The sequence below is a fragment of the Salvia splendens genome, chromosome 3, assembly GCF_004379255.2.
Source record: "Salvia splendens isolate huo1 chromosome 3, SspV2, whole genome shotgun sequence".
NCBI lineage: Eukaryota > Viridiplantae > Streptophyta > Magnoliopsida > Lamiales > Lamiaceae > Salvia > Salvia splendens.
In genome coordinates, this window is record NC_056034.1 from 38732450 (window position 1) to 38747953 (window position 15504).

The 15504-nt window shown below is 35.7% G+C and overlaps 1 protein-coding gene across 1 annotated transcript; it reads left to right on the plus strand.

Moving 5' to 3' along the window:
• The first annotated feature begins 440 nt into the window (after positions 1-440).
• On the plus strand, positions 441-13119 carry LOC121795964 (beta-galactosidase 9-like). The gene is made up of 19 exons (XM_042194645.1): positions 441-815; positions 1457-1552; positions 1643-1755; positions 2817-2883; positions 3318-3410; positions 3731-3874; positions 4053-4141; positions 4600-4705; positions 5037-5124; positions 5256-5377; positions 6578-6742; positions 7786-8018; positions 9626-9741; positions 10192-10289; positions 10585-10695; positions 11467-11577; positions 11860-12065; positions 12181-12529; positions 12796-13119. Exons 1-19 carry the CDS (start codon positions 642-644, stop codon positions 12934-12936), a joined length of 2622 nt encoding a protein of 873 aa, XP_042050579.1. The 5' UTR covers positions 441-641; the 3' UTR covers positions 12937-13119.
• Positions 13120-15504: the final 2385 nt, after the last annotated feature.

A 15504-nucleotide genomic window follows, 5' to 3' on the forward strand; every position in this document is an offset into this window, starting at 1 on the left:
TACTTTAATTTTACAATCAATTAAAGATAACAGTAGAAAAATATAATAGTAATTAGTAACAACATATAGTAGTAGTATATTATTTGACCGCAATGTTGTTTGTGTGTTGAGTTTGCAAAAAAAATACTCTTAACGTAATTTGGTATTGTCATTGGTGAAATATAACACCCTTTTGTATCATTTTCTGAAAAAAAAAGTATCCTCCATTGGTATGGAAATTGATGACCTGTATTATTTGTATTTTGAAATTAAAATATGATTTTGTATCATTTTCTGAAAAAAAAAGTATCCTCCATTGGTATTGAAATTGGTGACCTGTATTATTTGTATTTTGAAATTAAAAGATGAACATCCACTATAGAGTATAGCAAATAAGAACCGACCCGATCCGTTTGAGGGGATCCAAATTACATCGAGCTTATCCGGAACGACGACACTGGACTGGCCTGGCCCCACCAACCTCACAGCTCTAATCGTAGCGTAAAAGAGAAACGAAACCAAGTCTTGCTCTCTTGAATATTCCCGGAATTTTATTCCATTCCTGAATATGTGTGAAGCAAGAGTAGCATACCTGCCACTGAATTCACTTACTTATATGCATTGCTCACGAAGCTACTAGGTGAAGTCCAATTGGATAGAAAATGGGGCTCAAATTTCAACGCCTTCTGTTTGTATTGATCGTCCAATTGGCGGTTGTTGCCGGAGAGTTTTTCAAACCGTTCAATGTGACCTACGATGGCAGAGCTATGATCATCGACGGCAAGCGGCGGATGCTCATATCCGGCGGAATTCACTATCCCAGGGCCACACCGGAAGTAATTCATCGCCTAAGTTTTCTTTACTTTGATTTTGCTGTTAAATTTTAATATGTATCTAGATTGTTCCTGTTTCTGCTCTCTTCTGCGTGGTGGTTTAATATATTCAGTGGCTTTGTGCCGTTGACTGTTCAGTTTGTGAGCCGTAAACAGAATTAGTTTGTACTCCTAAGAAACAAGTGCAGATTATTCACGATATTAGTATGCTCATCCTGCTGAACTAACTAGGTTAATGGGGTTCTAGCTGAAGAGATATAGGACTCAATAAGAAAACTCCAACTTGCTTCAAGTAGACTTGAGCGTCTGATTCGTAAATGTGCATTTTGATGGTAGATGTAATCTTTAACTCACTGATCTCTTTTACTTTTTAGGTTGGACTCTGAATTTTTGGCTCGAGCAATTATAGCCTTTAGAGATTGTCTGTTAATGCTCTTTGCTAGTACTTATTTTTTTTATTGATCATTAATCCAAAATACATACTTCGAAAGACTTAACGTTTACTTGGTAAATTTTTTCTCATTACTATCTTTTGTTCTGTCTTTAAGATGAACAGTGAACATCCAAAGATAAAATTTCAATCTTTTACATTTTGTCCACTTTTACGAAATTTTGTCTCCATCTGATTGTTCAATATATTCTAGATGTGGCCTGATTTGATTTCTAAGAGCAAGGATGGTGGAGTAGACGTTATCGAAACATATGTATTTTGGAATGGTCATGAGCCAGTAAGGGGACAGGTATAGTTTATGCACTTTTTTCCGCAACTCACTCTTATTTTTTGAGAGCATCAATTAATTTTGTTCTTGATATATGGCTTGGCTTTTCAGTATGTCTTTGAAGGAAGATATGATCTTGTGAAGTTTGTGAAGCAAGTGGCTGCCAATGGACTTTATTTTTTTCTCCGTATAGGGCCTTATGTATGCGCGGAGTGGAATTTCGGGTTGGGTTTTTCCCTCTTTGCTTATTTTCCTTGATGCATGTAACTATTTGCATACTAATCATAACCAGAAACTATTTATCAAAATTTTCATTCACTAATTTTGAGATTCACTAATGTAGTGGGATCATAGTCTTTAATACTATTTCTATATCTATTAGAATAAGCTGGAAACTATTAAAGAATGATTATTTAGTCTTCTCTTACTTCAGTTTAGATAAGGGTCTCAAACTTAACACTCGAGAATTGTTAACAAGTTCTAGTAGATTAATTTTATTAAATTATTATAATAATGAGGTTTAGTTTATTCATACCATGGTTTGATAGAGCTCTACGTTTGATTTCGTAATACAACATGTGGAAACCATACGGTTTTTATATTCGTTTATTGAATTATGCATGTATTTGTGCAATAAAGACCAAAACTATTTTAGGCAAGGGAATCAAAGTAATGAAGCCCATGTACAAACTACAATACATTATCTAACTCTCTCCCTTAAGCTGCAACATCGATATTATTCATGCCTAGCCTAGCTTGTTATGTAGATAATCAACCCTAACGACCTAACCCCATTGAGAGGCTTTGTGAGTGTCTCTCGATTGGATAACTAATATCACGATATGCGTGTTACACCAAGATAATTAAACTTTACAACAATCTTCTATATCCCTCATGATCATCAAATAATTCACCAGTCACCAACTTTAATAAAATTTAATATTAGAAACCAAACCATTGGAGTCTTAAGGGTTTAACCTCCAACTTTCTCAACTTTCTGATTCCAACAGTAAGGCTTTCAGAGACTCAATAACAAATTCATTCATGTATACAACCAATAGATAATACAATAATAAGATTACTTATAGACCATGGAATTATCAAATTACTATCTTGTATCGCTAACTTCTCAACGGCATGCTCTGTTTCAAATCATATAAATATTTTCAAAGATAGCACACTATTTACCCCCCTTGAGCTACAAATGAAACACATTTTCTGATAAAACATATTATGTTTGTGTTTGTGTATCTAACTCATCCTCTTGAGTTTCAATTATATGTAGGGGATTTCCTGTTTGGCTTCGTGATGTACCTGGCATTGAATTTAGAACAGACAATGCGCCTTTCAAGGTTCTGTAAGAGGGAAACATATTTTTTAAGTTGTTAGATATTACCATGATTAAATTGAATTTCATGAAGACTGTATATATCGCTAGAGTTCTTTTTTTGGTCATGTGTTACATTTGTTTATTATTTATTTTCTTCTATAGCTTCTTGATGGTTTTATCAAATGCCAACACAAGTTGATCTTGTTGGAAAATAATATGTGCTAATGGTGGAACTTTGATATCATAACATTATAAATGTGGCTATAACCAATTTAGGTTATGTTATTGTAAAGATTTTTAAAAAACCAGTTTAACCTTATGAATGTGGCTACGAGTTCCCTCCCTAATGTCTTTGAAGTCAGTATTCCCTTTTGTAATATGGATATATGGTACTCTATATTATCCTTTTGGTACCTTGTTTTGGATCTAACCATAGCATTGTGTTTTTTTCTCTAGGACGAAATGGAGCGATTTGTCAAAAAGATAGTTGATTTGATGCGAGAGGAGTCACTTTTCTCATGGCAGGGTGGCCCGATAATTATGCTGCAGGTGTGCTATTACTTTCTACTGTCACTTCTATTTCTTGCTCAAGATTAGCAATTAAATTTCATTTTTATATTGATATGAATCATGCACATTTGTTGAAAAGAAAATCTATGCAACTGCATAGTTGAATGTTTGCTAACTCTTGTTTGATTCCATTCTTTATCCTAGAAACAATTCGAATAGAAGGAATGAAATAATATGCTATTTCCCTTCTCTTGGACGCTTTAGTACATATCCCCTTATTTAGTTTGCAAACAAGGGAAATATTTCAATGCATCCTATGAAAATTGTAGCATGGAACTTAATTTTATCATTATTTGCAGATTGAAAATGAATATGGAAATATGGAAAGCTTTTATGGATCTAAAGGAAAAGACTACATGAGATGGGCTGCTAAAATGGCAGTTGGACTTGATGCTGGCGTTCCATGGGTCATGTGCAAGCAAGTTGATGCACCAGAGAATATAGTAAATTCATGAATCTTGCAAAATTTACTTTTTAGCTGGATTGTGGGATGATATATTGTGCATGTGGCAGTCAGATGGCTGTTAGGTGGTGGGGGATGAGTTTTTCCTTATCATTTAATTATCTAATTGGGCCAACCTACCTAGTTAGTCACCTTACCATATTTATTTGCCCTATCAGATCGATACATGCAATGGATACTATTGTGATGGTTTCAAGCCAAATTCCAACAACAAGCCAATTATTTGGACTGAGGAATGGGATGGATGGTACGGCGTCCCCTTTGATATTGTTTTTCGTTCACCCAAAACCAATGAGATAAAATATTTTTGACATTGCATGCAGGACAAGAGATTACAAGTTGTCTAGCTGTAAGTAATTTCGTAGGATCATCAAAGGAATTCAGTAATTATTATGATATGTCAATGGCTTACCATAGTTAGGGCTGGAAGAGTTTTCATCCAGCATTTTGTCTTGGTCCAATGTTTTGAATGTTGTCTTGTGTTTACATAAGCAATATCTCTATACTGCAAGTCTCTTAACTCTGATAGGTAGGATCTTCATAAGCCCTTTCCCAATAACTTTCCTATTCCCTTTCACTCATACATGGAACAAGACTTCTGAATCTGGATTTGAAAGTTTCAATTAAAGCTATTTGTTGAGTCTATATTAAGACCTTGTCCTCAATACTTGAGATTGGCGAGCTATTTCTTTTCCTTTTTTGAAGGTATACTTGTTGGGGTGATAGAGTTCCCCATCGCCCTGCACAAGACATTGCGTTTGCAGTTGCTCGCTTTTTCCAACGTGGGGGAAGTTTTCAGAATTATTACATGGTATGTTAAATACACCATTAGTGTTCAGGTTGCACAGTCCCTAAGATGATGCAATTGTATATGCTAAGCCATTACCATCGAGAATGAGAAACATTTCGTACTGTTGAAATTTGGGATTACCAAATTAAATTCTTTGCATTAGTGACTTACATAATGTGGATGTTCCATTGGATTTTGGTACCACGCATGATCTAAAAGTTCAAATATAAAAGTTTCTATTTATATTTATCAAACTGTTATAGATTCTTTTGTTGTTTGATAAGAGCATTTTAGTAGTCGTATGGCATCTCTTGGACTGGTAAAATTATTTAACCCAGTTTTCTCATTTCAGTATTTTGGTGGAACAAACTTTGGCCGAAGTGCAGGTGGGCCAACTTATATTACTAGCTATGATTATGATGCTCCACTCGATGAATATGGTAGGCCTTACAATGTCGAACTTTCTTAATTATAAAAAGCTTGTTCTCTCTGAATAATCATCTGCCATCAAGGTAATACATGGATTCTTAAGTTGAAATCCTCTTTGCTTATTAGTTTCATACCTACTCAGGACTTCTTAGGCAGCCTAAATGGGGACACTTGAAAGATTTGCATGCTGCCATAAAGCTTTGTGAGCCTGCTCTTGTTGCTGTTAGTTCACCTAAGTATATTAAATTGGGTTCCAAGCAGGAGGTATGCATTTATTATATAAATCTTGGTCAAGTAGTCAAAGTTAAAACTTGTTATGCATACTCTGCTTGTGAACTATCTTGTGAAGCAAACAGTTTCTGCATTCTTAGTTTTATGCCAATTTCTTGTAACTGTCTCATAGGCATTCTCAAAATCCATCTGGGCCTTGCATCTTTGTTTCATCTTTGATACAGATTTGCTGGGCTGGGATTTTGTGTCTGCTGTAAATGTTCGTTTTGTTATTTGAGTAGTGAGGCTGAGGTCATTAAGAATCATCAGTAGAGTCTGGCAGATTTTCTGCTTGGGTAGGCTTTGGCCTGATAAGTTACTTAGGATTTTTTTCTTTATTGGTTCAGTTATCAATTCCACTTCCTTTTCAGCTGTTCTACATTCTCTCCAACATGATTTTTCCTCGATTCTATTAATGGTAGTCGTTGTGTCTTCATCACAAACAGATTTTTTACCACTATGATGTAAATGAATTATTCAAAAATAAGTTGCAATCTAAGTTTTACTGAAGAAGCTGCAGTTATTACTTATTACACCTTTAATTACTGGTTAGGCCGGCTAGAAGAGAAACAATTTTTTTGAGTAACAACCAGCGCATAGCAGTTACTCTTCTAATCATTATCCTTCGTGAATTCATAAAGTTGGTGAAATGTCTGAATGATCAAGATTCAAGTAGAAGGTAAATTAGCTGTGACTGTTGATATGATAGTTTTAATTATGTTTCTTATTTACTTGAAATCAAATGTTGTTTGAAGATTAGTTTTTCTAGTCTTTTAGGTGCAAGAAAAAATCAGATTAGGTAGTCTATTAATTCATTTATGTTTCTTTTCTACTGGATGCTTGAATACAATATCAATATTTTCTACCAATTTTAAAGTATTATGGTGTTTCATCAACTATTTGATTCCCAAAATGCTTGACAAACTGGGTAACCACCATCTTCTGTTGAAACACAGAAGAAGAACCTCTGTTGGTTACCAAAATTTTCTGCATGTTAACTCATTGCTGAACACCCATTGAAAGTAAGACCAAAAGGACTGGTCCTGTAAGGGAACCTATTATGTGCCAGTTAGTCAAGTACAATTCATTTCCTAAACTAGTATTCATATGATTCAATTGAGTGGTATGCAGACACTCATTCTTTTTCTTTTTTTCTTTCTCTATTTTCATCTCTCATATTAATACTATTTTCAGGCACATATCTACCAGGATAAGGGACAAAAGTGCTCAGCATTTCTTGCTAATATTGATGAGCAAAATTCTGCTACAGTGGTATTCCAGAAACAAGCTTACACTTTACCTCCCTGGTCAGTGAGTATTTTGCTGGATTGCAAAAACGTTGCCTATAATACTGCCAAGGTATCTATTGATTTCATTGCTAGATGATGGGGTTTTTCAGTATTGTGTATATCTGAAACTGTTTTCCTGTATGTAAATGTGAGTGCCACCCTTCCATAGGCTATAAGCTGGTCTGGAATATTCGTTGATCTCCTGTGTTTAGTAATTTTTAGAGCTTAAAACATGAAAGTACATATATTTCCTCTTGCGATTTTTTTTCTGTTAATTATGAAGTCAACTTACATCCGGGTAAACTTTAACGTCGCAACTAAAGTAAATTCATCCTCCACTATGAAGAAATGTATATGTGACATTAGTTCTGGTTGAATTTTTATATAATGGGAGTAACTATTTCTGCGGGCCATCTAGACTGCTCTACTATGTGATGACAAACCCTACCTGAATGACATACTGTGAGGAATTAAGATGCAAGCTAATTTTAGTACCGATGCAGATGTAGTTAATCTAGGAAACACTGATACTAACCAGAAGTGGGCTTTTATTATGGTGAATTGGAGTTTGTATTGATTAGCTTATGGCCTTAGAACTGTTACTTGAAATTCCACTTACATTTGGCTTGCTGTCCTCTAAGGATACAGTTATGTATAACAAAAACATCAATTGGTATGATACAGAATACACTAGCAAAACTTCCATTGAGAAGTCAAAAATAGCATCATAAACATGTCAGTAAAATTAAAAAAAGTATGGAAAGGAAGGTCATGATGATTCTACATAAAAAACTGTTAACAATATTTGTAGTGTTAAGATATTAGTATCCCACATCGGTGGTGTGACATAGTCTAGCTTAGTCTCTTGTACTATATATATGTGGCCTATGTTGAGCAATGAAATACACCTACACCTACACCTACACCTACACCTACACCTACTACTCTTCTCTACTATGTCTATATACTTCTCCGCATATATCTATATTTTATTGTTCTACAAAAACCATATGATATTTACCATATGAGCTTATCTAATTATTGTCAGCATTTAAGCATGTAGCATTTATTATCATCCTTGCGACTGAACTCTAACTCTGATATTTGGAACAGATTGGTGTGCAGACTTCAATTAAGACTGTTGGAGTTGATTCTGTTGCTTATTTAAATGAACCTTTGCCTATGAAGTTGATGGCACCATACGAAGTTGAATATATTTCGCAAACCTGGGAGACTGTGAAAGAGCCGATTGGTGTCTGGAGCGCCAGAAACTTCACATATCAAGGCATTCTGGAGCACCTGAATGTAACAAAAGACCAGTCAGATTACTTATGGTATCTGACCAGGTATGTTATCTTGCTGTAACTCATGGAAGGGTGATGCAAAATATAATGTCAATAGTTCTCTTTTTAGACCTATTTCCAGTCAACTTGTTTCGGAAGGATCTGAGTTTGTTCAGATGAAACTCGCATTTGTCTCTACCTTCTATGCAAAATGTAACCAGGTCCTCCATTACGCAAAGCAGAGTAGCTATTAAAGGGATTAAAGTGACATCACAGAATTGAAATATGGAACTAAATATGGATAACGATAAAGAAAATAAAGTTCACAGGACTTTGTTCCTGCCCAAGCATTGGAATGCACATGTCAAAGCCAAAATCAAGTCCCTTGATATCTAGCAATTAACTATTCAATTAAACCAAATGAGGTGAGCCTATGAAGATGCCTGAAACCCAACCGCATTAAATATATGAGGAACTAATAATTATAACAGAGATTATAATATTGCTAACATGATGCTTTAGGATTTCCTCAATTATTTTTGCATCTTGAATAATATATGAATGAGCTTCAGCTGCCTACCTTTTATGCATCTTAGTTTTTTTTATTAAAATGCTTGATTGGTTTATATGCCCGTTGGTGGGCCATTTGCTTATAAAATATTATAACTGTTTGTAATAGGTGAGTTTTATATAGAGTTCATTGCTAATTACCAAATAAAGAGGTGAGTTTGATTATAGAGTTAATTGCTTATTGCTAACTTGATCTTGTTCTCCATTTGATTATTTTTATTAAATAAATGGAATTCTTTTCATATCTAAAATATAATTGCTCCGACATTTCATTATTAAAAGTAACTAATATAAGTTTTAATTGTACATTATATTTACTTTAATTCTCTTTCTTTTCTTTATCAAAATTACATTTAAGTTTACAGTAAAGAAAATTGTTATGGGGTAATTTGTTATAACATGAGTATTTTTGAATGCTAACTTATATTATGTATTTAGCAACTTATCAAAATATAAAAACTTGTAATTTAGTTTTCAAGTTACAAAAATTATTGTATTTCATTTATGTTGCTATTAGTCCCCTCTCCCAGGTGGTCCATTCTTGGCCAGGCTCAATGGAGTAAAAAGGAGATTGAAGGCTGGCAACGAGCAATATGAACAGAAAATATATTGATATAATAATTGAAAGGAAGCAAAAGATAATCCTCTTGCGAGGCCACTCCTCTCACGAGGGCCTATGGTGTAATACCGTTCTTTTACTAAATTCTAGACTTAGACATCCTCTCAAATCTATAAGTACTTATTTATAGGACTCTCAAAATACTAAGGAAATAAAGATGACATTTAAAGATAGACTTATTGACTTCTAATATTTATGGATAAGACTTTTAGATTTCTAATAATTAGAGACAAACTTATGGACTCCTAACTTCCAAACTCTTGATGCTTATCACTCAACCATTACATTTCCAAATATGGAAATTTTGTATACTGTCATTTGCATATCTTTTCACCCTTTAACCGTACACTTTCTTTCTGCAGTAATTTTTTTGAACTAACTATTAAGGTTTCCGTTCTTATTTTTATTTTTCACTTCTGATTTTGAGATCATTGACATATGGTTTGTTTTGTGGTATTTATAAATTTCCCATGACATGCAGAATATATGTTTCTAATGAGGATATCAAATTTTGGGAGGAGAGTCAACTCATTCCTGTGCTTACCATTGATAGCATGCGTGATTTGGTATATATATTTGTCAATGGCCAATTTACAGGTATAATATTCTATTCTAATTCGTTTTATGCTCTCCCTCTCTCTCCCAGAAGAAAAGTTGCTAGGCAGAAAAATAGAATCCATTTAGGGAAACCAGAAAGCCATTTGGAATTTATCACTATACAATCTGTTCTCTGTATGTGCATGTGTTAGATGTAGTTGTGTTAATTTCTTAACTAGCATGAATTCTCTAGAAAACTATCTCAAAATGCTCATAGCTAACAAGTGAACACAAATTCCTCCCACAACCATTATGGTATCAATTGCTGTTTCTAATGAGAAATGTACTTCCTATAATTTTCTTCATTGGATATGCTTTATCCAATTTTCATGACAAACATCAGTCATGCCTAATTGATACCACATAAATCTTCATTTTAAAATTTTTTTCCCCACTCAAATTGCTATCATAAACATCAGTTGTGCCTAATTCAAATTTCTGGAACTCAAGGTAGTGCAAGAGGGAAATGGGTAACAGTAACTCAGCCAATTGACCTGAAAGAAGGATATAATGATATCCTCCTATTATCTCAAACAGTGGGCTTGCAGGTAATCTGTTTGTCTGTCTTATGTTGTGGCTAAAGATCATCAATTCTAGTACTTTCACAATGGATGGAAAATTTCTAGTTTAGCTACTAATTTGTTTACTAAAGTTTCAAACCAAAATTCATATTTTAATGAATTTTGGTGCAAGCATTGATAATGTGCTGTAAGGAATCTTAACGAGAACATAACTTGAAAACAGAGAATTTCTGATTAAACACTACGGGTTTATAGGTAAATCATTTCAATGCAATAGGGTCTTTATCTTTTCTTGCAAAAAGTAATTTTCCCCTCGCTTCAGAATTACGGCGCCTTTCTTGAGAAGGACGGTGCAGGTTTCCGGGGTCAAATAAAGCTATCTGGGTTTAAAAATGGAGATCTTGTTCTTACAGAATCTAACTGGACTTATCAGGTATCGGATAGATTCATACTTCTTTGATTTATGCTGCATCTGTTGCCACTTGTTAAATCTTGCAAAAAACTCTCCACAGATATATTTTGCATTTTGATGCTGGTTCCTCCTGGTACCTCCCCCATGTAGCATTTTCATGGCTCAGCTAACTGCATGCTTGGATATGATGAAAATAAAAAGTTTCTGAGTGTGCATAGTAAAATTTTAAATTATCATACTGGGATAATTATGTGAATGGTTTGTAAGTCAGATAGTTAGTAATGGTTTGAGCCTATTTTATGAAGATGATGTGGTCTTTCAACTTCCTTCTCTCTTAATACAATAATGTTGCTTTCCTCAGCATTATTTACTGACAGTAATATGTATGCAAGAGTTTTGAAACCAACTGAAAGTGGGACTGCTATCTTATCAAACAAAACTTGGAAATTTTACCACAACAAACTTTTGTCCATATCCCTGATATAATACTATATCACACATTCTCATCATCTGATGATCAGAAGTAGTTATTTTTTGTGAACTAGTAATGAACCTTCTTCTTGGCGTCATGTTTCACCAGTAAATTGTGTACCTGATTAATTATGTAGCGGTCATAAAGTCCCCATCATGGAAGGACAGTTGCTTGTAAGCTTGACAATGAACTTACCAATGAAATTCCAAAATTACATCCATCGGCAAAGTTAGAATTCCATCATATTGACTGCATGTGGAGTTAACCTCCATAGCTACAAGCAAACAGCCAGCAATGCTGAATGGTTAGCTTGATTGCAGGTTGGGCTGAAGGGAGAGTACTTTAAAATATACGCCATCAGTGAAAAGGGAACTGTAGAATGGTCTAAATTGCCTCGTGATGCGACTGCAACCAGGTTTTCCTGGTACAAGGTATTGAGTTGGACATTGCCCGAGGCATGACTATCTTTTAAATCGTCTCACGTTTTTCTTTCTTCTAGTTAAAATCATCCCAAGTCAGGTTAACTCTCTTCCAATTCATGGTTCTGCATCAGTTGCTCTATGGGAACAAGGCTCTCCTTTATATTAACATATCCTCCCACAGAACTTTTCTCTATCTATTTGTTTCGGTCTCTTTTCTCTATCTATTTGTCTTATAGAACCTATTTTTAAGGTCCTCTCATCATTTTCCATTCCTACATTTTGTTTTTACAGACATATTTTGATGTCCCTGGTGGAGTAGATCCCATTGCCATCGATCTGAGTAGTATGGGGAAGGGTCAGATATGGGTCAATGGCCACCACATAGGAAGGTATTGGACGTTATATGCCCCCAAAGATGGATGCCAAACTTGTGATTATCGTGGTGCTTATGATTCCAACAAGTGTTTAACAAACTGCGGGGAACCTACTCAATCCTGGTATTGTTCAAACTTTGTATCAATTATCCAGATTGTAACTATTTGCGGATTACAAATGAAGTCAGCATTTTAAATTTAGAAACTTCTTGAATTGCTAGCTGACTTGTGTATACAGGTATCACATACCACGATCATGGGTGCAGCCTTCAAATAATCTTCTTATAATCTTTGAGGAGACAGAAAAGAACCCTTTTGAGATTTCCATCAAATCGCATTATACAGAAACCATCTGCGGAAAGGTCTCAGAGGATCATTTTCCTCCCCTACATTCCTGGTCGCTACCAGAGACCACGAATGGAACTGTTGTACTTAATCGCATGGCACCTGAAATGTACTTGCACTGTGATGCTGGAAACTCAATATCCTCTATAAAGTTTGCGAGTTATGGAACTCCTCAAGGAAGCTGCCAAAATTTTTCTAGAGGCGATTGCCATTCACCCAATTCATATTCGGTTCTCTCTGAGGTATGCATAGCAATAATTTTTCTAATCTCATTGATTCATTATATGCCAATTAGCTAATTGGTCACATAGTTCTCTCAGTCTGTCTATTATATGATCTCTATCTTCTTTAAGTGATTGAATAACAGTGTTGGTAAAATCCCATTACTTGCCATTTCTTGTCTTGTTGAAGAATGGATAAGCTAAGTGTGTGCTAAGTTTTTGACAACATGTTCATCCGTTTGATCGTTTTGGTGGAGAATTAAATAACCATTAAAACTTACACGCAGGCGTGTTTGGGAAGACAAAACTGTTCGATTAGTGTATCGAACGATGCATTTGGAGGAGACCCCTGCCATGGTGTTGTCAAGACTTTGTCCGTAGAAATGAAGTGCTCGCCATCATCAACCATCACTTCCTCGCTGATGTAGTCGCCTCGCCTCGCCGCACCTCCTCCACTTCAATTAGAGGTGTGCATGCGTCATGATAAGTGCAATATCGTTTTCTTTGGCTTACAACGAGGCAGACGTTGAAATTCAGCCACAAATTACAAAACTTTATGTTGGAGATTTTTCTAACAATTACGATCAATAAAGGTCATATGTTTAAAAGAATTTATACTTCTTTGAGATTTTAAATAGTAGTACTAGATTTTCCTTTGAAAGTGTGCAGGTTTTTTAAAAATATACTAGTAGCTTTCAAACTGTTGAGATTTTTCCTGATAAATTTTTACTCCCAACAAAAGAGATTCATATTTCATTTAGTTTTTTAATAGTTTATTCTAATATCGGGTCGTGCTATGGGTCCATTAATAAGAGGTTACCATATAGCATGTTGTTTTTTTAGATTCACACATAAAGATTCAAACTTTTAACATATTAAGTGGAAAAATAATTTCATGGAAATTAAAGGGGCGTCATTAAATATCAGAAGGCTAGTTTAGGACTTGTTATTCCTCGTCTTTGACGACCTCCCAAACATCGACATGTTTGAATTGTTTGTCGGTGTCGTCGAAGTAGACTCGCAAAGCCGACCTCAGAATGTCGGCTCCCGTGGCTCCTCTTTGATAGTGAGCCGCTTCACTTCCGGGATTGTTGATTCCCGACGATGAGATCGTACGAGACGCTGATCCAGGCGTTGTACACAGCCAGCGTTTCCTTGGGGCTGTACGGATGGCGGCCTAGATCCTCCTCCTCCTCCTCCTCGTCCGCCTCTGCCCAGGAGCTTCCACCGCCTCGGCCTCCTTCCAGAGTGAGTTCAACCGAATAATCCTCCCGAATCTGGGATAATCCCTGCGAATACCTCGGGGCGGAGGGACGAGCGTATGCATCCACATCAAAATGGGGTGGTTGGTACCCCCGGTGTTGACGAACCCTGGGTGCCCGGCGTCGACGAACCGGAACCACCACCCAGGACATTGTACATGCCCCCCAGTCGCCGAACGCGTTGATGTCAAACCCGCCGGAGCCGCCACCGCCAGAGTTTCCGTCGCCGGACATTTTGTGATAAGAGATTAGATGAAAATTGGAGAGGAAATGGAGATGATTTGGGAAGAATAGATGTGTATTTGTGTGTTAAATGAGGATGAATTAGGAGTATTTATAGAGTAAAAAAAATAAAAAAAAAAATAAAAAACGGTAATATTACCGTTTTTCGATTTGTTATTTATTTATTTTTTAAATTCGAATTAAAAAAAATAATTTATTGCGTCAGCGTGACGATGCCCACTCGAGGGCCGGCGAGTGGGCGTCACGCATGGCGCCGGAGCACGCCACGTCGCGCGGGCGCGTGGCGAGACGGCTCGCCATCCGTCTCGCTGGGACGGGACGTTCGGCGGGCTGGGGACGAGACAGGACGCTGCAACGCGTCTCGTCCCAGCGTGACAGGTTACGAGCCACCCGCGTGACGCGTTGCGGGTGGCCTAAGGACCTGCAAAAAATCAATTGAAAATCAGAAGGTGGAAAAGATTTAAAAATATAGCAATCGATAATCATGTGGGATGGGTGGGCAGAGCCACAGCAGCAATACCCTCGTAAAAATATAACAAATCCACTTCATTAACTTGGCGTGATTCACAGTTGGGAAAATACGTATATATAAATATCACTCTTCACCACTATTTTACACAATTATTTATATAAGCGACTTATGGAAAATATTAAGCGAACAATACTTTTCTTGCTCATTCTTCTCCTCGTCCCTTCTGGTAAATTACTGCATATGCTATTTTATCATCTATCCATTACTCATACATGAATTAATATACATTATGCATACAATTATTTTGTATATGGTATATCTCAAAACGGATAATGTAAATATTTGAAATTGATGGTTTTGGTAGGAATGGGAGTGGAATCGAGAAAATCGACTAGACTTTTTTGTTTTGACTGTGATGATAGTGAGGAGTGCATCAAGGACCACTGTGGCACCAGCTGTTTCAAAGTCAATATTCCTCTTGGATTTGGAATTTGTGTGTGGTAGTAATTCTATTAATCAATTCATATTTTCAATAAGAAATGGAATCTGTGTATGTTACAATAATAATAGAAGATGTGCATTATGCCTCAATTTACTAAGACACGCCCAATTATATAAGATTCATGACAAAATTTGAGGATGTATTGGAATCATTACACGTCTTCAAAATCCTTAAAATAATTAGTACTACTACATAATAACTACGAGAGTTTGATGCAAAGTTCCCAAAAAAAAACAAAGCTTTCTTTATATTAAAAATATTCATCTTGAATAAAATAATGAGTAATATATATATAAAGTTCTCAAGCATTATTACCCTCAATTAATTTATGTCACTTCCAAAAAAATTAATGTTTACTGAGCACCAAAGTCTTCAGTGAAATGCCAAAGTGCGTAAACTAGCATATACCGGCACCAAGAGTGCTCGGTATTTGCTTCGTCACAAGGTTTCGGTTGAAATTAGAAAAATCAAATGTAATTAGTTAGGCATTTTATTAGTTAGTTAGCCTTTTTCTTAG

Excerpts from the sequence above, each read along its gene's own strand:
- LOC121795964 (XM_042194645.1), top strand. The coding sequence starts at position 642 with ATGGGGCTCAAATTTCAACGCCTTCTGTTTGTATTGATCGTCCAATTG. Across the intron at positions 10,290-10,584 it reads CTCAAACAGTGGGCTTGCAG|AATTACGGCGCCTTTCTTGA; the intron begins GTAATCTGTTTG and ends CCCTCGCTTCAG. Across the intron at positions 10,696-11,466 it reads AATCTAACTGGACTTATCAG|GTTGGGCTGAAGGGAGAGTA; the intron begins GTATCGGATAGA and ends GCTTGATTGCAG.